At 40.4% G+C, this 22,694-nt stretch overlaps 1 protein-coding gene across 1 annotated transcript in view; it reads right to left on the reverse strand.

Moving 5' to 3' along the window:
* TMEM163 (transmembrane protein 163) overlaps nucleotides 1–6,895 on the reverse strand; it is a gene marked incomplete at its 5' end in the record, with an annotated part of 88,298 nt that extends 81,403 nt beyond the window's left edge. The window contains 2 exons of the mRNA XM_083865705.1: nucleotides 1,651–1,770; nucleotides 6,739–6,895. Coding sequence (XP_083721831.1) covers nucleotides 1,651–1,770; nucleotides 6,739–6,895 — 277 coding nt within the window. The remainder of the gene's footprint in view (nucleotides 1–1,650; nucleotides 1,771–6,738) is intronic.
* Nucleotides 6,896–22,694: the final 15,799 nt, after the last annotated feature.

Here is a 22,694-nt window from a genome sequence, read left to right on the forward strand (position 1 = left end):
CTCTTTTATTCTTCATAAACTTAGTCTCAGCAAACCATGGGGAAAGATACATGCCAAAAACATATAATTAGTCTGCTACTGACTTCAGTAGCTCAGTGCCTCCAGCTGAATATGCAGCCACAGTATATCCAGACATAGACTACATTCTTTGCTGTTATTTGTTTCTCTAAACACTACCAGAGTAGTAGCCAAAAATAAGGAAATAAAAAAAAAAAGAATTCAGCCCAAATAATTAAAAAAATTTTAAGGATCCTTTTAAAAGACACAGTGTTAGTTATCTACATTACACTTAATATTGCAACCCTGACAAATGAAAAATAAAATTAAGCCATATCACAATACTCATTAAAAGTAGTGTCAATAGGTAACAAGGTTATTCTGTAGCATTGCATTTACCTTTATATTGCTTCAGTAGCAAAGACAGACCACTGTATTTCCAAGAAGCAGAACAAAATGGAAACTTGTTTCACTCTCTTTTTAACATTCAAATTCTTTACAGTGTCAGATTCCACTTTTAAGTGTTCCTCCTCTTTTTTCTTATTACTGAACCGAGTTATTGTACCTGTGTTTCCATATAAATTGCTCAGAGTAATATATGTTGGGTTTCCAGAGACCATTTGGTCAGATTTTAATCACCTCTCCTGGGAGCTGACACCAACTTCCAGCAGCAGGTCATACAATGCAGATTAGAATAACAAAAGACATGCTGCTGTGATTCCAAAAAAAAAAGGGGAAAATAATACAAGTCAGTCTTTATCAAGCTTAAGAATGATGTTTTGAGACTTCTTTGATGTCTCCTAGACAAAGCCCTCCTTTTGTTTGTTATTAAAGCATAAATTCAATCACTTCTGATTTTTCCTTCTCTAAAACAGAGAATGTGCCACTGGAAAGATTTTGTTCCACATTCCATGTTTCTTTTTGTCTTTAATGTGTTAATTAATTGCCCGAGATAGAAAGCTTGTATTTTGCAAATTCACATTGAACTAAAATTTGTATTTACACAATGTTACCTTTTTTTTCCTATTTTGAAATACAAGAGATAGATTTCATTTTTTCCCATTTAAAAATGTTTTGCGTTTAGTTTGGATTTTTTTTCCCCACTCAAATTCTTTGTTTAAAGGTAAACTAGAAAAATTTCATGAAACTTATAGAAAAACACTGGTTTTACAAGAAAATGGAATTTCTCTTCCAGATTAGCATTGTTTTAAGTTATTACATTTGTCAGTGTAATACAGACAAATTATGTATTTCTCCCTTACAATTCAATGTTCTTTATTATAGCATTCTCACTACAAATCCCAAGCAGATTAATTGTCATATTTGACCTCTTTGGTAAAAGGCAACCCACTGCATAATGATTTTTACACTATTCTCCAAAATGAACTGGTCCACATGCATAAATGCTAGCAGGAATCAACATCTCCTGTTTCTTTCTCCGACCTTCAACAACCTCATACTCTGCAGAAAAAAACCAACAGTTTTACTAATTTATAAGCATCATGCAGACACAGGCAGTCTAGAGAGAAACCTCTTTAGCAGTTGCAAAGGAAAAAAAATGAGAAAGCTTCCACAAAGAAAGAAATTCTGAGAGACCAAAAAGAAAAACAAAAAGGAAGAGGTGTGAAAATTTAAAATATTCCCAATACTCACTGAAAGCAGCCACTGCAAGAGCCAGTGTGACAATAATGGAGACCCAGGAAACCCACAATGCCTTCTTTCTGTAGCTTTGAGCTTCATGAGGTTTTAGCCTCGTACTGCTTTCTAGTAAACCTGACAAGCAATAAGCAAAGAAGGTATGAACAATGCATTGCCCCTTTTAAACACACATTTGTGTTAGTTCAGCCCTAGAACACATATTTACATTCTATACTACACACAGAAGCAGCACAGAATCAAATCCTGCTCACGTTATTAAGGTTAAGTGAAGGAGGCCACCAGACCAAACAGGTGAATAAGCAAGAAGAGCACACAAGCTGTTTTGACTCCACACAGAAAGACCCACACATCAATCCCTTAAAAAGAGCACTGCATTCCAGCTATGGAAATTCATGGATCATTACAATTTCCACCTGTACCTCTGCACATGAAACGGCCCAGTCCTATACTCCCTCTGATCAAAACTTGTTTCAGAACTTGAGGATCCTGGGGCTAATTAACACAGGAGAAAGACTCCTGCTCACCATTCCCTGTGGAATAACCTCCCAATGCACAGGGATACACTGCACATATTGATCATCAAAGCACAAGTGGGCATGCCTCAGAATCACAGCCACAGCAGCTGAAAAAGCCTCTTGAACCCCTTGTCCTTCATTTGAGGTAAGAACACATTCCCATCTAGAACTAACTGAAGAACCAGTTCTGTCCTTGCTGCAATCAGTGCACAAAGCTGTTGAAGACAAGGGAATGCTATTGCTTTTTCTCTTTTCTGATTCTTTCAGTCTGTGGAAGTCTTTTGTCCACTGATCTTAAATCACAGAGAATGCAGGTTAAACATAAATTAACAACATTCTTTGGTTTTTATTCTCTCAGCCTGAGTCTTCAGCCACTTCTAAAATGCATTCAGAATTTTACATCTTTCCATTCCATATATATACACCATTCTGATTATTTAATGTTTAATACATAAAATCTGCTTAACTGGAGAGAAAGCCTGATGGCTTTACATTTCTTAATGAGTTACTCCAGAAGATGTGGGTGGTTCCTCTCAGATGATGAGCACTTTTCAGAGAGATTTGCCTGCACTGAATGCATTGAACAGAGACACTGGTTTAACATCATGATTTTGAGTAACTGGTTTAAAGTCTTAGACAAAGGGTGGAGAACAGGGGCTCTGTCAGACTCAGCACCAGATTAAAACATAAGAAGCTGTTACTATCCTCACCTTCCCCAATTTTCTCTCTGATGGCTATTGCTACTTTCAAGGCAGGGACATCTGATCTTTCATTCAGATGAAATCATTCAGTGATTCTCCTGAATCCACACCATGTTTAACCAAGTTTATTAACCTTTACAGATATAAATTTCAACTGACTGTAATATACTGGCTGAAAACTGCAATGGTTTTGAAATCAATTCAGAACTGAATCAGACATCTCTGCCTCGGGGGCAGCAATGTGTCAACAGAGGGGCAGGCAGCCAGGGCTGGTCAAATTTGAGCCATCAGATTTTATTCTGCCACTTGGAGTCTGTCAAAATTACTGGTTGTAATCCTAGCATAACTGGTGGGATACATGCTGTCTTGGAAAAATTCTTTATTCTTTTTACACCTCAGTTACAATAAAACATAGAGAGTTTCTTTATGGGAGTTCAGAAAACCACTCTGAGAATTTCATGCTTGTACTGTATTTTTAGAAAATTTAAAATATTATCACACTTTGTGCTACACACTTGCCCCTTTATGAATGGGAAAGAATCCACAAACTTGCATGGACCAGGCCCTATATTGAAATTAGGTATATTTCTTATTATCTGCATTTTTTTCTGTCTAATACATGAAAACTGATAGATGACAACTCCAAAAGATTTGAGTCTTTTACTGATAGTGTTGCTCAGATATTTCTCACATGCAGATATTTCATTTGTGTGAAGAATTTTTTTTTCTTTCTCCACAAATGTTTGGCCTATCTTCTGCTACTAAATATAACGATGTACAGTTTAATTGCTGTCTGGAATGAGGTAATTCAACAACACATCTTGAAACACAGGAGGAATTTCTACTAATAAAACCAACGAGAAAACACATCCTCTCACATTTTGCGTATTGACCCCTCCTGTCCCCTCCCCAAACCAAAGGATTTTAAATTATGGTCCAAATCTTTTTGGAATGCAAAACAAAGATTTGCTCAGCCAATTTTGGCTCTCAACATTTCAAACCTCAGATAAACACAGATCAGAATGACAGATATCCTCACCTGTTTCTTTCTTTTAAGACATTTTTAATCCATGGCTACAGCTCACTCTTGCCTGGGAAGTCCAACATAAATAGTTGATACTCACAAATCAAACCACATCCTAATTAAACTGAGGGATGAATAATAAGCCCCAGAGCTAGTGCAGCACTCCTGATTACTATTCCCATGTCAAGCACGTGTCCAGTATGACAGAGCCTGCGATCTTTATAAAACTCCACCACTTCTGCCGTGTGTGTGTGTGTGTTTCTGTGCCTCTCAAAATGGCTGGCATATTCTGGCTGTCAGCGATGTGATCCCTTCCTTCTGGAAATAATTCAAATACATTTTCTCTATTGAAAATTTTCACCCCCCAAGAAAGATCATATAATTCTTATGAGTGTCCTGAGGCCAGCAGAGAAAAATACAAACTCATCCACGTGACCACCGAGCCCGTAGAATAAAAAATTAATTAGAGGCAACAACAGCTCATTAATTCACACGCAAGAACAAAATTCACAAGGTAAACCTCCATATTTTTTCACTGACCGTAAGAAAGCAAGTCTTAAGCACCCACAAGAAGGATGAAAGTTCATCTTTCAGTATGACCTGCACTGCTACAAAAATAAAAAGCAAGATCTACAAATGAAATTTCTCCGCCCTGAAATGAACATACGGAGTAATTGTATTGCCAATAACTTATTTAACACATGGATATCCTTAGGGTATAAAAAAGATGATGAACTGGTTAAATTAACTGGATTTTTAATTCATCGTTCAGCATCTTCACATATTAACAGATTTTTCTTCCCATAAAAAAATCAGAAGGAGAAAAAAACCTGCCTAACAGTTGCAGAACACAAGCTTGGCATATTTGTGAAGTGATTCTAGGATATTCTTTACCATATGCTGACTTACCAGAAGTACTTTTCTATTTGGCTAAGGGATCATTTTAAAATGTCAAGTTAGAAATTGTGGAAGAGATAAGGCTAATAAAAAAAAACTGTTCACCTAAGGATGTTAATTTAAGGGTCCCATCCACAAAATTATCACCGATTTTGGATCTGGCTCTTAAAGAGCAAATATCTTGTTCCAAAATTTAGGGTTAGTATTTATTTTTAGCAAACATGGAAGCATCATCTCTATAACTGGATCTGGTATGATTCATTGGAAAGGATTGTAGGAAAAAGTACAATCTAAAAGGACAGACTTCACATTTTCAACAGGGACAACCTGCAAAAAGCATACCAGATTTTCCTCTACAATGACTGTGAATTTTCCTGGTATGGATGGAATCAGTAACTACAGGAAAGGCTGAAAGAAAGGCACTGCAAGGGCCACAGAAAGAGCATGGAGGCAAGGAAGAAAACCAAATCAGCAGCTTTACCTTCATCCCCCCTCATAGAAACAAATAGGTTAGGTATAACAGACTCTATATGGAATTACCCTTCATGCCAAAAGGGACAGCTTTCACCTTTAGCTCTGTCATACTGGGCACGAATTGAAATTTTCTGTAACCAAACTTCTCTGTTGGAACCATAATCAAAATCCCTCACTGGTGTAAAGGAGAGCTGAAGCCTCAGAGTGCTCTCAGTGTCTGTCCTCGGCCACCGGCAGTGACAGTGACAGTGGGGGTACCCCTGGAACAAGGGCTGTCCCCAGCCCCAGCAGGACTGGAACCTGCCAGGAAGGTGGTGAATGCTCTTCCCCCTCACTCCTCTACTTTGTGTCTACGATTTGTGAGCAGGCACAGGCGTGGGGAAGCCGGGCAAAGTACAGGAGATAGAGGGGGTGACATGTAGAGGGGTTGTGGATGAAGACTGAGAACACAAAAGGGACTCCTGGATGATAAAAGCAAAATGGGAAAGGAAGAAAAGGCAACAGAGAGGCTAAGGGAAGGCAAGAGATGAAAAGATGGTTAAAATATTAAAAGATGGAGACAAATCGTGTGGAAGAGGAGGCTGGAGGCGTTGTGGAGGACAGGGCAGTGGGGAGGGTTAAAATGGCAGCTGCCTTTGTGGGCGGCAGGTGAGTGAGCCCTGAAGAGATGTCCGGGATGGATGTGCTGCACCAAAGCGTAACGCGGCTGGGAAACAGGCAGCTTTCCCTCCCTGGCCAGGTATTTAACTAAATAACAAAAAACGAGTTGTGTGGAGGCGCACACTCGGGTGGGGAAAGGCAGAGAAGGCGTGAGACAAGTGCCCCGACCTCCACCCCCAGCCTGGCTGGGGCGGACCCCCAAAACCGCCCCGATGTGCCGGTGCTCGGGGGGCGGCTGGGACCGCCCCGGCGGCTCGGGGACCTCAGAGAAAAGCCCTGGCCGTGCCCGGAGCCCCCCGGGAGCCCCTCGGGAGCCCCCCGGCCGGGCGCTGCCCGTGGAGCCCTGCGCCGCCAGGCAGGCAAGTTCCCGGGCGAGGTGGGAACAGCCACGAATAGAGTTTATAAAAATACTTCAAAGCTGTCGCGGAGCGCTCGCACGGGAGCTAAAACGGGGCAGAGCCTGGAGGGCGGCGCGGGGGGATGTTAAAGGCGGCTGCCAGCGGCGGGATGGGGGGGGGGCGAGCGGGGCCGGAGGGGGGAATATTGGGGGGAAAGAGCCGGTGTGAGGCTGCCGGGCCGGAGGGGAGGGGGCGGGCAGGGCTGCAGGGCACGGGGAGGGTACGGGGAGGGTACGGGGGTCCAGGAGAGCGGACAGACAGAGGATGCTGCGGACAGGGTGCCGGAGGAGCCGTCTGGGGGGGTGTGAGGCGCCTCGGGACGCAGGGGAGGTGGTGGGGCTGGCCACAGCCGAGGGCAGCGTGCAGGAAGGCGGGGGACGGACGGACGGACGGACGGACAGACGGGCGCTCACCTCTGTCTTCCAGCCCCTCGCTGAACTGCCCGCTCTCCCCGATCCGCAGCTGCTCCTGCTGCTGCTGCTCGCGGGGGGCTCCCGGCGGGTTGGCCCCGGGGGGCTGCACGATGGCGGGGTCCGGGGTGGTGTCCAGAGGGGCGGCGGGCGGCTCCATCTCTGGCGGGGCTCCCGGCGGGGAGCGGCCGGCGGCTTTGGCGGGGGAGCGAGGAGCGAGCGGAGGAGCATCCAGCCCGGGTGCGAGCCCGGGGAGAGGAGGAGACTCCGGCTCAGAGCATCAGGGAGACGAGGAACAGCGAACAAACTCCGGGCGCTCCGCGGCAGGCGCTGCCCGCGGCCGCCTCATCCATCCCTGCCCGCGGCGGAGCGAGAGGGGCAGGGGGAGCGCGGTGCCGCCTCCCAGCGCTGCCCTCCCCTCCCCGCCCCGCCGGGAGCGGCTCGGGAAACGGGAGCCTCCTCAGCTTGCCCTGGCCATGGCTCTGCCTCCTCCTCCTCCTCGGGGGGAAGAGCTGTCCGGGCTCTGTCCAAAGCCGGAGAGCTCCCCAGTCCGCCTCGCCTCCCCTCGCACAGGTAAAGACACAGCCCCCCTTTGCTGGGGATCTGCTCATCCCCCACCTGCCTTTCCCCCTTTTCGGGATGGGAGCAGAATCGCCTCACACGGGCGCCCTCAGACCCCGCATACCGAGGTTCTGTCACACTCAGAGCCGCCTTCAAACTGCCCTCGAACATACAGCATCTCATGCTGGGGCATGGGGTTAGCCTTGCTGGAGATTGCTCACTTGCCTTTCCCAGGGCTGCGGGAGAACATAGGAAAAATAAAAATAAAAATAAAAAATTTAAAAAAAAAAAAAAAAAAAAAAAAAAAAAAACAAACCACTAAAATCTCAGGAGCACAGAATTATTTTTTTTTAAAATGTAAAATTTTACAGAAAAATCGGTGCCAGGGCTGCTTGCTTCTCCTGTGCTGGTTTATAACGACTAGATGGAGAGGTGCAAACAAACAAAGCATTCTTTGTGCGAGCACAGTCTCCCAATTGCATGCTTACTGGCATGCAGATATATTTTGAGGCTGCATCAGGTTTTGAGTTGAAAAATTTGTCTAGGAAAATATCAGAAGATAATTAAAGATTTCAGAGCTGGTTCTTTGGTGAAATATAAGGATACAATCCCCATTTAAGTTATATGAAGATCAGGTTGCCTTTCTCCTTTGAGAAATTAGTGATTTTGGGGAGTGTGGAAAGGCCATCAGTGAATTAATATTTATGCCAACATAAGGACATGATTTTATGAACTCTCAGAATCTTGCTGGTGTCAGCTTTACAAAAAGTTTTGTAGCACTTTAGTAATACCTGTCTAAAAATGGTCAGTGCAACATTATTACCAAAATATCTTAATTTTAAAAAATGTCTTTTAAAACTGTATACTAATCTTCAAAATTTCTTCACCTGAATTTTAAATCATTGATTATTTGAAAAAGCATAAGTAACATATAAGTAAATGTTAAGTGACATGAAATACTGGTTTAAAAACTGATTGGCATTTTGGCAATCTTGTGAAATGGAGATGGCTGTTGTAATGTGAGGGATTGGTGTTTTTACCTAATCTTATGATTTATTTGTGTGTAGCATACCATACCTACTGTATGAAGTATTTTTGAAGTCTTCATGCCTCTCACCTAAATTTCACCCCTAGCTATCCTTCCCTGCTTTGTGATCCCAGAGCTCTTGCCCTTCCAGTTGGGTCAGCATTAATATGAATATCAGCAATGCCAAAATTCCTTGCTTTTTCTTCATAAAATGGTTAGTAAATTACAATGTCCCTATTTGATGTTAATGTCAAAAGAGTCTTGTTCTCTTGTGCATAAGTTAACACCTGTGGGTTCTTTTGAGGGAACTGTTATTTTGATGTTCAGGCTGAGTTGGGAAGGGTTGAAAACTAGTAACTGCATTTTTTAAATTATTTTTTTCTTTAAGGGCTCTTTATTGAGCCATGGTTACCTGGAATCTGCAAGATGCTAGAGCAGATGGATGGATGCATGTGAGAGGTGAATTAAAAGTAGAAAAACTCACCTTTTGTTGCTTACCATAAAAAAAGATTGTGATGTGTCTTTTTCACTTAAAATGTGTCTGTAAAGTGAGAATCCTTAAATGAGTAGAACCAGTTTGTAACCTAGTCAGAGACAAGGAATGGGGATGGGCCACTCTTCAGGACCTCACAGGGACACAGAAACCTCTGGTGACACCAGCCCATGCAGAGTGCAGCCAGGACAAACCATTAAGAGTCTCTTAAAATTAGTGCAACAGATACAATGCTCCATAATGCAGTTATTGCAGGATCCCTCCTCTTCTATGGAAACAAATCCATATCTGATCCATTCCAGTAAGAACTTTCTTATTCCTTGCATAAAGGAGAAAGTGACCAGTGACTCTCCTTGAACACTACCTCCTTTTTCTCTGCCTCTCCAAGCTATTTTGGTATTCTTATAACTTCCAGAAATCAAACCAAGAGGAAAGTGCCTGGAGATTCCTAATTCCATTTCTTTAAAAGAAGGTCAAAGGTTTCCAAATGATATAGAGAAAAATAGGAACTAAGAGCACCAAAGCGCAAGTTTTAAACTTTAATGTGTTTCTTTCTCTTTTTTTTCAGTTGCCCTCAATTGCTGTTGTTACATAAAACTGTGTCTGGCAGAGACTGGAGCTGTCTCTAATTGTGTAATTGCTATAGTGTTCAGGCTGTAGCAAAGAATATGAGGCCTGCAAAGAGTATTATAGTTTCTTTTAAATGACTCTCTTCAGTGCTTTCAAACACAGCCTCGTGTGAGAAGGGTCATACACTGCATTTAGCAAATACAAATTCAAAACACTGAGCAGATCCACAATGAAGGGCCTTTCAGATCACACCACTGTCTATACAAACTGGCTACCAAGAGGCAGAAAGACTGTCATATCATGGCTGCTGGAAGCTGCTTTCCAGCATTGCCTCTTGTTTCTCATGACACTCATTCACACAAAGTGTATTCCATTGGATAAAGATGTAGGGCTAGGTTTTAAAGGCATGGATCCTGTTTTCCAGCCCTGTTGGATTTCTTGTGTATGAAACCTGTAGGCAAAGTCAATGAAGATAAAAAACCTCACTCTAATAGCCATATTAATACATTATTTTATTTCTTGGTCCCTCAAACCTCTCTTTGTTGGATAGGAATAATGGAAAGCCAAAATCAATTAAAAGGAAAAAAAAAGGCATGTCTCTGGATTCAGTCTAACTAGATTGACACCATCTTATCTTCTGCAGCTGCTGCAAGATTCATACACACTTGCAGAACTTTGTTCCCAGCTGGAGCTGCCTGTAATTTCCATAATATTTTGACTTCCACAGAAAGGAGATTTCAGATGAGATGGAAGTCTCACGCACCACAGCAAACAACAACAACACAAAGGACTTCTTTCCTTATCTATATTGTCTGCTTTTGTTGTGCTTCTTTTTCCTTCCTTCCTTCCTTCCTTCCTTCCTTCCTTCCTTCCTTCCTTCCTTCCTTCCTTCCTTCCTTCCTTCCTTCCTTCCTTCCTTCCTTCCTTCCTTCCTTCCTTCCTTCCTTCCTTCCTTCCTTCCTTCCTTCCTTCCTTCCTTCTCGGTCAGATTGGAATTTCTGGCTTTCCTTTTCAGCACTACTGGAATGTTTTCACTTGAATTAGCAGAACACAGTGGGGCTCTCAAAGGTTCCCAAGAAGGAATTTTTCTTGGTTTCATTGATGTTAACTTGCCCATGTTCCATATTGACCAACATCTTAGTTGCACTTAAATTAAGAGCAGCACTTAAATTAAGAGCACTTGTGCAGATTTGAAAAGAGCTGGTCAGCTGATCTGGTGATTATTTTTTTATTATTTTTAAAGGCATAAGAGCAAGGTGATGCCATACAGCGTTTTGTTTGTTGGGTTGCATTTCACACGTATACTAAACACAAAACTGCCATTTTTTGGCAACAAAGTACTGTGTTTGTCAGTGGCATTGTATTGCAGTATCAGGAAGTGCAAGTGTCAGCCAGGATGGTTTATTAGTTTGGTCTATCAGACATTTCATGGCTGAGAGTCAAAAGAAAATGCTCACTTCTTACTTGATCAATATGCTTTTCATGGCCCTACAGCAACAGCAGTTCTGCAGGGGACACATCTCAAACAAAACTAAGAACCAGTCCAGTTCTAAAGGCACAGGTAGCCATCAGTCACACAAAGGTCATCCCTATAGCTCATCTTCAGTGTCACTCCTCTAGGACCAAAGTCTGAAACTGAGTTACCCTGATATTCCAAAAGACAACACCTTTGAGAAGTGTTTAGGGTGCTTAAATGCTCAGCAATTTTGCACTACAGCTCCCTATTTGTGTCTGTCTGTGGATGAGGTGATAAGATGCTTGAGATCATTTAGACATGTCCTTCTCTAATGACTAGATTAAATTGTCTCTTTAGTGATAGAACCCTCTAGATTCTGTATTTCACATTTTTTTACAAACCTAATAATTTCTTTTAATAGTCCCTCAACCGTGACATTGGTTGCCATAGTCTTCTTTTCTCTTACAAACAAATAGTTTCCTTCACAAACAAGTTAGGCTATAGGCAGTAGGATGTTTTTTAACTCTTGGTTTGTTTGTTTGCTAGTTTATTTGGTGGCATGCAGGCAGAGGCAGACACAGATCTTGCTCTTGTTCTGTAGTTCACCTGTACCCCCACAGCATTTCAGTGGTCAATAGGATGAGAACACCAGGTTCTTTTAACCTGGTCTAGAAACCTCTCAGCCTAGTACTAGTCACCTTGTTGTTTTTTTTTTTAATTTAAAACAAAAAAATAATGTTGATGTTGATACACAACACTAAATTAATTTTTAAACCACAGAGTGTACTTAAATTATTATCCAATGTCTTTTGGTGGTTTAGTGTTTTTCTCTGGCACTGTAACCGGTTAAATAGAGTTTAAATTGAAATCGTCTCTCTTCTTGGCATTTTTAAACTGAATATTAACTTGGGTCAAAAGTAATCAGAATGTTATTTTGGAAAAAGAATATGATAATTCAGTACCTTTTCCTTCAGGCTCTGAAGAGTGCCCATAATATGATTCCCAGAGGATACAGCATGCAGTGACCTTGGTAAGTAATTGATGACACCTCACATAAGCACCTACCCTTTCCCTATACAATGTTGTTGCAGGATCATATTTGCAAAAAATGCTACAGCCAGCACGAGCCACAGGCATTGATAGATTCAGTCGTGGCAACAAAGGAGGAATAAAAACAGAGGCTGAGAAATATGTCATCTGAAAATGAGCAGAAAGTCTTGGAAAAGATTCTTTACAGTGAGCATTTTCTAACTATTTTAAGAGCTGCTCTTAATTCAAGATAACACTGCTGTGTAAATATGAGAAACCATATTTATGATGATTTTGTTCAGAGAAATATTTTGCAGTTAAGCAAGACTAAATGTGTCTATTCCAAACAATGTTGTTTCTTTATACCACTGTAGACATCTGATTTCCAGGTTTTGTGTAACTGAAAAAACCTGGTTTATTTGACAGTGGTTTTATTTCATTGTTAATATTCACAAGTATTGAAGAGAAATGGAAGGGAAAATTCATTTTCAAGAGGTAGCAAGCTGTTACTTAAGTCATAATCTTCCTCTTTTTTACTTTTTTCTGCTTTCCACACTATGTAGAGAGATCTAACCATAGCCTAATGGATGACATGATTTTAAGCAGCTGATATTTCATTTTTGCATCAAAGAAAAGAAAAGAAAAGAAGAAAGCTAGGAAATTCCAAGGAAGCAAAATAATATAATTTTTTAATAAACTTCTTCTTGATGATATTTCCCATCCTAACACATCTTAACAACCAGACACTTCCAATGTATTTGCAAAGCTTCAAGTTTTCTCACATTTATTCTAAAAACTTATACACTGTTTTCCATTAAGTTCATATGATTAAACATGAGATAAGTGAACTACAGAAATCACAAAACATTATTTTTATCATACATAGATTGAGTCCATTCCTCCTGATGCATCTGTCTACTGAGCCCTTTTCCCACCATGCCAGACCCAGGTTTTGTTAAAAAGGCTGCATGAAAAGGTAAAAACACATTTACTTCATATTCAGACGCCCCCCATGCATATATGAAATATTTATAGTTTATAAATTTTACACAGTGCATTTAAAAAAAGAAAGGAAAAAAAAAAAAAGAGTGGTAATCCCTGCTCTTTGAAGGTAAGGACCCAACAGGAATTCTCATTTCCTTATGAGATTTGCCTGTGTCAAAAAAGAAATATAATAGATTTTATGAGGAATAGTGCCCAACTCACATCTTTTCTTATATTTCAAGTTCTAATTTGTGATTTGGTTTAGTATGTTACTCCTTGTGTCATCAGCAACACATTTTTTTTTCCTTGCTGTATTTTTATCTTTATCAAAAAACCCTATGAGTGTTTGAGGGAATTACCTTTCTACTCCTCTACAGCAATACTTAGATTGCTTCTTCTCTGCTCTTAAGTAAATACCCCACACCTCCCTTTTGCTGTAAGTTTTGATAAACTCTATGATGGGATAATATTTCTGCATTTTATTGAAGAGTATTTTATCCTTTTCTGATGCCAAATGAATTGTTGCTAGGGGTCTGCACATTCCCACCTGAGTATTTAGCAAGGATAACTCTACAGAGGGTTTGGGAAAAGCCTGACAGCCACTGCCAAAATGAGTATTTTGAAAAACATGGTCTTCACAGACAGGAAACCATACACATTTCTCTGTGTGCCAGTTTTGGGGGCTTTTTGACACCTTCTCAAGCAGATGTTTGACACTTTACATCAAAATTTTCTCGGTCTTGATGGACATCAAATTTCTAATACCTAGAAGAACGTGTTACCCACTTAATGGTTTTTGCCTATTTGATTTTGTTACTGCCTTTTTTTCCCTGGAGGAAATAAAATAAGTTTCCTGAGTCCTGACACACAATTTGGTTTGAATACTTCATTTTAATGAAGGGGGATGCTGTAGGTATAATAATTAAATTCTCTAGATGCTAACTTTTTGAAAGAGGCAGAAATATGCCTGAAACAACATAAAGAGGAGATGTAATTGATTTCTGCAGTCTTTATTCTCATGATATATTGATTGTTTCTCATCCTCCTAAAGAATGAATCACATCATTCATGCCATTCTTCTTGTAAAAAGAAATGAGGATCATTTTTTAGTGGAATTCAACCCCAAGAGTTTGAACCCAAAAGCCAGGCCCTTCTCTGTGTGCAGCAGTAGGAAAAGAAATGGATCTCTATTTGGTCTTAGGGAAATACACTGAGAATATTGACATTTGTCTGTCCATAGTGAGCACTGTCAGATCTGGATTTATAGAAGATGGATAAGGTAGTCAGTTAACAGCCCCACTAAAGCATTTATGTTACATTGGCAGTGATAGAGTTGTGCATGGCTGCTGGCATTTGCCAGGTTTACAAGGGAGAGGAGCATCTTTAGGAAATTGAAGAACTTTTCTCTGTAGAATGAAGAGTGTTAAATCCACTTCACCTACAAATGCCTTCTTAAACAACCAGTAAAACTAAAATTTAAATGCAATTGAAGTTTGAAGCTCAAAATGTCAGTGATATTTTGAACCTCTGCTGCAATAAAATTGTCCTGTAACCAAAAAGAAAGATGACAATGTCAGTCATATAATTTAATCAGACTATGATAAAAGTCAATATCTGCCTTTTTCAGATTCTGTCTAAAGCTTTTGATGATGCCTAAAATTATCAAGGGACAGGCAGTCACAGAGTAATGCAGACAGCTCCCTCTCCATCATCAGCACCACTGATATTTTTGGTATTGGGGTGCAGAGATGCCTTAATAGCCACAGAAATTTCAGGTAACTTTCACATTCTTCTATTAGAACAAAATTCTATTCTTCTATGTGTATTTTAAGAGGTTGAATTTTACTGACAGAATTGATATAGTATAAGTAATACATTTTATTAAGCCAACTTTAATTAATTTCCAAATAATATGCTCAGAAAGTATAGCTAGATGTGCAGTCTTCCTGACTTCAGGGTTTGTGTGTCCAAAAGTACCTGCTTTCTTCACTTTTTCCTTTAATTAAAAACCTGTCCACAGACTTTGCCTTATCTTTGTTCCAAGGTGTCTTCCTTTCACATGTCTGGGTTTTGTCACATTTAGGATACCAGTTTATAATTTGTTAGCAGGAGATGCATTACAAAGCGGCTTTTCAGATTGAGTCAACTACAAGCCATATTTGGGTAAGACAGGATATTTTTGTGTGTGTCACAAGAAAAAAGTTTCTTCCTATAAAGTTTGAAATTCAGCTAATGGAGGCAAGGTGATGTGTTTTTTAATTAGTTGGACTTTTATCAAGTGGACCAACATTGTAACACAGACATGTGAAGCAGATAAAGGCCTCACTGCAGCAGTCACAGCCTCAAAATGCCCCTACAGACCCATTGCACATTTCATGTACAAAAGAAGCCCAGTTTCTGCTCTTGGAGCAGCTGAGCACACTTCTTGCACCAGACAATACTTACAAGAGATTATTAGGTTTGGGGTGTAGTTGTTATTTAGTTATAAGAGAGATGCAGCTTTTTGCTTCATGTTTCTTAACTTACACTTCTCTAACTTTGCTCTGGATAGCTCTTTCTTCTTTCTTGGCTTACTCATTTGAGCCTTACTTAATTTTAAATTTAATTTGTTTTTTACTTAATTACTAAACTTTACTTAATTACTAAATTTTAATTTTTGAGCAGGCTGAGGATTTAGGGGGACACAGTGAGTTCCTGCACATAAGATACTTTTTTATCCATCATTCTGCTGTGCAAAATCTCTTTTACTGCTACAACAGATTTGGTTGTTCTTCTTCCCTTTTCAAAACTGGGAGAATTAGAATGAATGACCTGAGCCAGTCCCAAACCATGTTATGAGAGGTTCAGATGGGACATTTATGAGGAATAGTGTTATGGGGAAAATGTTCCTCACTAGGGTGGTGTGTCACCAGAAGAGGTTCCTGAGGGAGGTGATGGAATCTTGCCCCTTGTAGGAATTTTAAGTTCAGCTACCACAAAAGGCACAGGTCACCACCCCAGCACCACTGGGACAGTGGTGCTTATGGTCCTTCCCAGAGAAGAGAGCTGGGCTAAATGATCTCCACAGGGTCCTCTAGGCCCAAAGTTCTTTGATTTAACCAATATAAACATCATGAGTTATACTGCTGTAAGGTTTTACCTTGTAAATGATAAATAAAGTCATATCAAAGCAGGTTGACACAAAATGTGCAGAAGTTTAGAGAAAGGGATAATCCTAGCCTAAGAGCAGGTTAATTTACCAATAAAGGACAAGTGCTATGTTTTCCTGAAGGATAAAATACTGATGACTTACTCGTCTTGGATTGTTGCTTTACTGTTGACTTTAGAAGGGCTCTCAATGAAGTACATTCCTTATCTGATAGTCTATCTAAGCCCCTTTTTCTGCTTTATCATTTTATGATAAACGTTCTGCCTTTACCTTACATAATTTTGAATTTGGGTCACTTTGTTTCATTTTTTATTTATGGGTTCAGAAAAGTGACCTCATACTTATGAAGATCATTAATTATGAAACTCTCCAGAATTACAGGTTGTTCTGGATGATGTATCAGTAAACCTTGAATTGTCTCCTTTATCAGCCTGAAGTTTGTGTAATTGTGTTTAACAAAAATTCAATCTCTGAATGAAATTTAATCAGGAAATAAAATCAAGAAGCTACCGAGGTCTGTTTCACATCCCATAATCATTTTAAATAGAAGTTCATCGAGATTGTTTTGCTGATCTTAACTTTGAGGATAAAATATGTTTGGAAGATATTTAAATTTTCATGGAGTCATAGAACTATTTGAGTTGAAAGAGACCTTAATGATCATCTGTGAAGATTTGTTTTTATGGAGGTTCTTTTGCTTTAAACTTATTTTTGTATTAAAACTGTCCACTGGTTGCAACACTAATTAGATTGATATTGCATGGGGTATCCAGACTTGTTGCCTCTAGACTTGTTGAGTTTCCCACTAGATGGCATTATGCATTAGGTGCAAGTTCATTTATAGGTTGATTATAATTGCACATGCTAAAGATTAAAAAGAAAAAAAGAAATTATCTATTGTGTTTGCTCTTAGTCTATGCTTAGAACTGTGGCTTAAAAATCACTCGACCTACTTCTACCTAACAGCAACCCAATCCATCCTTAATGGACCAAGTATGGATTTACTCAAAGCAATAAAGGAAGTCAGCCATGGCAACAGTATCTGATCATGTGTGCAATGTGCTTTTTAGAATAAAACTTGTCCAGCCATTTCTGCATTTAACATTTAAAGAGGGACTTCAGTGCTGCAGATTGCTTCCTTTCTGGCTGCATGGCTTCAGCTGAAGTGATAGGAAGTGTCCTAGGTAAAGCTGCAGTGCTGAAGTTTTTTTTTTTTTAAATAAAGAGCCCCACATGACCTTTTTTTTTTTTTTTTTTTTTTTTTTTTTTTTTTTTTTTTACTTTAGTAGCTAATTCAAGATAGGTAATCAGAATAATTTATCACTTCAGGTTTAAATATAGAGATGCTGCTGTTTCCTCCACCAAGATGAACTATTAGCAATGTCCTTACAAAATTATGTGTTGCTCAAGAGTGAGGCTTCTAGAACCTAAAGTCCTGATCAGGTCCACTCCTGAGGTGGAGCAGAAGTCCACTGCCTTCAAAAGGACTGATCAGATATGTGTTATCCAGGGTGCTCCTCTCTGTATTCTCTATTCTGAGCTGTGTTTTTTCTTTATTCTTTATGTAGAATGTGAGAGGCTCCAGGCCGGAAAGGGGTAATCCAATATTGCAACATTTTACTGTGAGAGAGGTGCAGAACATGAGCTGGATGAACCAGTTCCATTAGCCTGGGCCAATAATGGAAAAGTATCCAAGGACAAGAAATCAAGTAAATATTAGCTTAGTATTAAAAAGGTCTTTTAAATCCTCATGCTGTTGGAACACATAATAGAAAGGTAGAACTTGTACTTGTTTCTAAATTGGCTTTTGTGAAGAGGACAGATTAAGGCCACCTGGAGAAAGTCACCAAAAGGCTGCCATGAACTCAGGCTGTCAAACTGGTTGTGTTTTCTGTTTAAAACTTTATTTTACTCATGCTATGCCCTGAGATTCTATAGACTATGATTTTAATTGTCCTATGCAGTGCATGGCTGTAGATAATGCAATGCATGATTCCTTGACATAGAGGTGTTTATGGTTTGTATTTTGCCTATGATGGGCAATGGGATTCAGCTCTTTTGTAACACTGCTATATGAAAAATACTTCATGAGAGCTGCCTTTAACCAAATTGTTGAGGTACCTCCAAACTGCAAATATGTACCAGGATATAGATCCACTGAATTAGAGCAACTGGTTTCCTCTTGTCACTTGAGATGAAGAGATTGAATGTAGCTTTTAGTTGGTTAGTAATATTATAAATTAATAGACATTAATTATTGTTAATTGTATTATTGGTTAATTTTAATAAAAACACATATTTCATTACTAGGATCCAAAACTTGAGAGTTTCACAAATGGTATGAAATCTTATTGCTAATTAACAGATTTTCATATGGAAAGGTTAGTGATGGAAATTTCCTTTATTAGTCAATGGTGAACACTTAGTGAAAATCAACATCCCAATCCTGGTATTTGAAGCAAGTATTCTACATTGGGATCCTAATGGTTGTGCTCCAAGCCCCCAAGGGATTTCAGTACACCCAGTTGTTCAATAACGTAGAGCAGAGACGAGCAAGCATGTGAGAAAAATGGATATTTGGAGGCATGTGTTTTCTTTCTGTTCCTAAAAAAGCTGAATTACTAGAGACAAAGAGATTTTAAAACACCCATTTTGCTGCCAGTGCATGATACGAATGTGTAAAACATTGATCATGAATCACCACCAGGCTCACGGCAGCTCACCCCAGCCCTGCTCTGACATTGCAGCATCAGCCACGACGGGGGAGCTCCAGCCTGGTCCCCTCCCGCAGGAAAAGCATCAATGAGAGATCCGAGCTCTCTGGGAACTCTGCAGCCACTGGGAGATCCGAGCTCTCTGGGAACTCTGCAGCCACTGGGAGATCCAAGCTCTTGGAACTCTGCAGCCACTGCTTGCTGCCCTACAAACTGCAGCCTGCAGTACTCACAGCGAGCTGCACAAACATCACTCACAAATTTGTGATTTGTAATGCAGATCTTGCTGTTGAGGCACCAAGCTGGCACGGGCCATCAGAGCTGGTCCAAAACCAGCACTCTGGTGTTTAGTTACTGAACTCCAGGCAAGGTTTACCTGTGATTCCTCATTTCAATGGGTCTGTCCTTCCAGGGGCTCAAAATTACTTTTTTGAATTTTCACTTAATTGATCTCTTCTGTAACAAGTGCATTTCTTGGTGACTTAAGGGGTTTTTCTGTTGGGTCTGAAATTATTAATTACCATAGAGTTCTTCTAAAACACCTGCAATTTTTTTCAACTGTTAAAAAGTTTACATGAAACATTAGATGGAGATGAGTGCCAATATCCTGAAGGGGAAAATAGATCTTATTTAGGAGCAGCTTTTTTTTCTGATCTTCACACTCAGAAATTAACACAGATGTTTTGGTGTATCTGCAATACAATCCTGGCTGTAGTTGTGACCAAGAAAGTGCCAATTTCTTAATCGTTTTTAGCAAAAAGAGGAAAAAAAATCAAGCAAATTAGTAAAGCACATTTAAACACAGCCAGGAAGTCATGGATCTATTTTAGTAATTGTGAAGAAGGTGGCTCATCCTCAGAGAGTGTTAATAAATTCCGAATGTCAGAATGAAAAAAGGAAAGGCAGTGCCTGCCTGTTTGTAGCTGGACTCAGCAAGTGAAAGTAGGTTCCAGAAATGTTCTGGGGAGGAATTCCTCTCCCCTCCAGATGGATGAATGAATAAATGCAGCTGCAGCATGAAACCCCAAACATTTACATCGTAAACATCTGCAGAGCTGGAGAAGTCTTTGCTTTGGCACTCACTTCCTCTCTGAAGCAGTGAGAGCTCTGAGAAGACTTTCCTTGTCCCCAAAATTCAGATGTGCCCCAAGAGTGGCACAGAGAGGCCTCTGCAAAGAGGGAAAAGTGAGGATTTGACTGTCTAGCACACAGGAGAAAAGATGTTGACACAATATACAGCAGGAGTTACTATTTTATTTGTTATAGGCACCAGCCTCTTAAATAATTGAAACTATTTCAGATCTTACCATGGGGTATTAACTTGAAAATTATGACTTTTTGGTATCTGTAGGCTTCATTCCATCTGTTCTTTCTGGCCCACTTTTATGCTGCTGGTATCTGTCTGGTTGTTCCCACTGCACAGGAGTGACACTTGGCCTGGTACATGCTTAAATAGAATCTTTTTTATTTGCTTGAGTCTACACATAGGGGAGAAAAATAAAGTTCTATTTTTCTCATACTGGCATTTTAGAAAATATCTATTTAATTAACATTCTTGGTAGAAGATTTCTATGCAAGATAAATGCATGGTAAGTGTAAATTGCAGAATTGCAATTGTAGTGCATTAAGAAAATAATTATGTTGTTTGAAGGTTAGCCATATAATTTTCTTTTATTCTTTTAGAATGGCAGTTGAATTTCAGCCATGTAATATTTTCTAGAAATAAGTTTTTTTTTAATGGCTTAACTTAGGCAGCAGAGAACACGGTAATGGTCACGAATTTGGCAGAGGACATTGTTTGCTTTCCCCACTGTGTGATTCATCAGAACTCTTGTAGGATGGTGGTCACAGAGCAGTGCAGGGCTGCCAGAGGCGTCAGCAACCTTGGACACATTTACACTGCAAATTTTAGTGACACAAACAGCCTCTGGCAGGTCTAATAGAGAGCCCACCTGGGGAGCATCACCCTGAGCTTGTGCAACCATGAAGCTTCACTCTGCAGAGTTAATAGCTGAGATCTTGGAAGCATCAGAGAGGCAGCAGTACAGCATCACACCTGAGCTAAAAAGCCCAACTTCTCTGCAAGGCTAAATGGGCTCAAGATACAGAGCAGCAGCAGCAGCTCTGATGTCTGTCTAACAGAGGCTTTTAGAGTTGTTTGTTCTGCAAAAGGCTTTTTTAATAACCAAGTGAAAAATCTTCTGCTCTTCAGCATTTTATGACGAGTACACCTGCACTGCTGCTGCCTTGAGCTGGTTTAGCTGGCTGTGGACTGGAGGTGGGTGTACCTTTCCAGCTGCATTCTGTAAATGTGTATAAAGGGAACCCTGGCATTGCAGTCCAGCTGGCTGTGAAGCCACCAGGAGCTCAGGCAGCCACACTGGAGTGTTTGGTTTACTGCATTGGAGAACAGGGAATCATAATACCACCCACTCTCCAGGATAAGTCTTGGTTAAGGGCTTTACTGGTGTAATTGTAGCTGAATATGTCCTCCTGGTGTGGCTCTGCTAGGTGAAATAATGTCTTCCTGTTAAAAACAGCACTTGAGAGCTACACATGGAAAGTGCTGCATGGGAACTGCATAATGTTATTCCTCATTAGGAGGGAAACCATAACCATTGTTGCTGTTCCCTGCAGAACTCAGACCACGCCACTCCCACTGAAGTCTGTGTTCTTTGGACTCCCAGAAGAGGTTTAACTTCTGTGATCAGGCTAATTTAATAGGAGAGGTTTAATTATTTGATACCACAGGAAAAAAAATAGAATTACTGACTTTTGCATCCTTTCCAAATCTGACATTTCCAAGCAGGTCTGTAATGGCAGTCTCAAAGGACCCGTGCAGTCCCCGGCACAGCCAAAGGATAACCTGTTGCTAAGCAACCAATATAAGTGTGCTGCTCAACATTTATTTCATTTGGAAAGGAATGTATTCTTTAAGTACTTCATCTTAGCTGCTAAGCACAAAGAGTTTTCCACTTGTTTTTCTGTAGCTGTGCACATGTGTAAAGCAGCCAATTTGCACAACCAAATGTGCACTCCCAAGAACAGGTGGCAGAGGGGAACATGCAAAACAGAAGGTATAAAAAACTGGCATGAGTGCTCTAGCCCTTTCTAAGATCAGCATCCTGAATTTGCCTCTTTGTGTCTTTGTTCAGCCTAACTGAAAATGGGCTGCCTTGGAGCATGGATGTGGCAGAGCTCTCTGCAGAGCTTACCAGTGGCTTTTTTTGAAAATGTTTGAAGATCTTTTGAGGATGTCAGGGTTTTCCCACTGGTCCCAGGAAACACCTTTCACCCTGATAAGCAAAGGCCAGAACACAACACCGAGTTTTTATCCCGAAGACTCCAAATCTCAGATTCTTCACTTGTTTCAGAAAAGCAGCCAAATAGCTTTGGGAAAGAGCACTTAATGCCCTACAATTAACACTATTTTCACTTTAGTGCTTGTCCCTACAGTGAACTAAACCCCTATAGATCTGCTAGGCTTGTGTGTGTCTGAAATCAGCCCTGGCTGAATAGTCTCTAGCTAGATTGTCCTTGAAGGAGTTGTTAGTCATGTTTTCCAGTTTAGAGCACATTGGGTACCTGTGTATCTGAAGAGCTTTTTGTTCCTAGCCAGTGAAGATCTTCCTGCTGCTGACCCAATGGCTCATGTTGGATACAGGCAGATGTCTCACTGCCCTTTGATCAGGTGACATGGATACACGTTTTGCCTTCAACTGGTGTGGCTTCCAAACGATGTGTTTTGTTAAATGAAATGCAGCGTGGGAGTACTACAGTGTTTGCAAGCTAAGCTGTGTCTTGGGAGCAGTAACTAACAACCACGGCTTTTTTTAGAGCTGAAGAAAATTAAGCTCCGTGTTGAAGAAATGCAGCTGAGCCCTGCATGGAATCCTGCAGCTTTGGTGACTGAAGATTCTTGGTGTCTTGGGCTAATCAGTTGCACAAATCTCTCCCTGCCCCTCTCCCTCACTTCA

Source organism: Zosterops lateralis, assembly GCF_965231275.1.
Source record: "Zosterops lateralis genome assembly, chromosome: 7".
NCBI lineage: Eukaryota > Metazoa > Chordata > Aves > Passeriformes > Zosteropidae > Zosterops > Zosterops lateralis.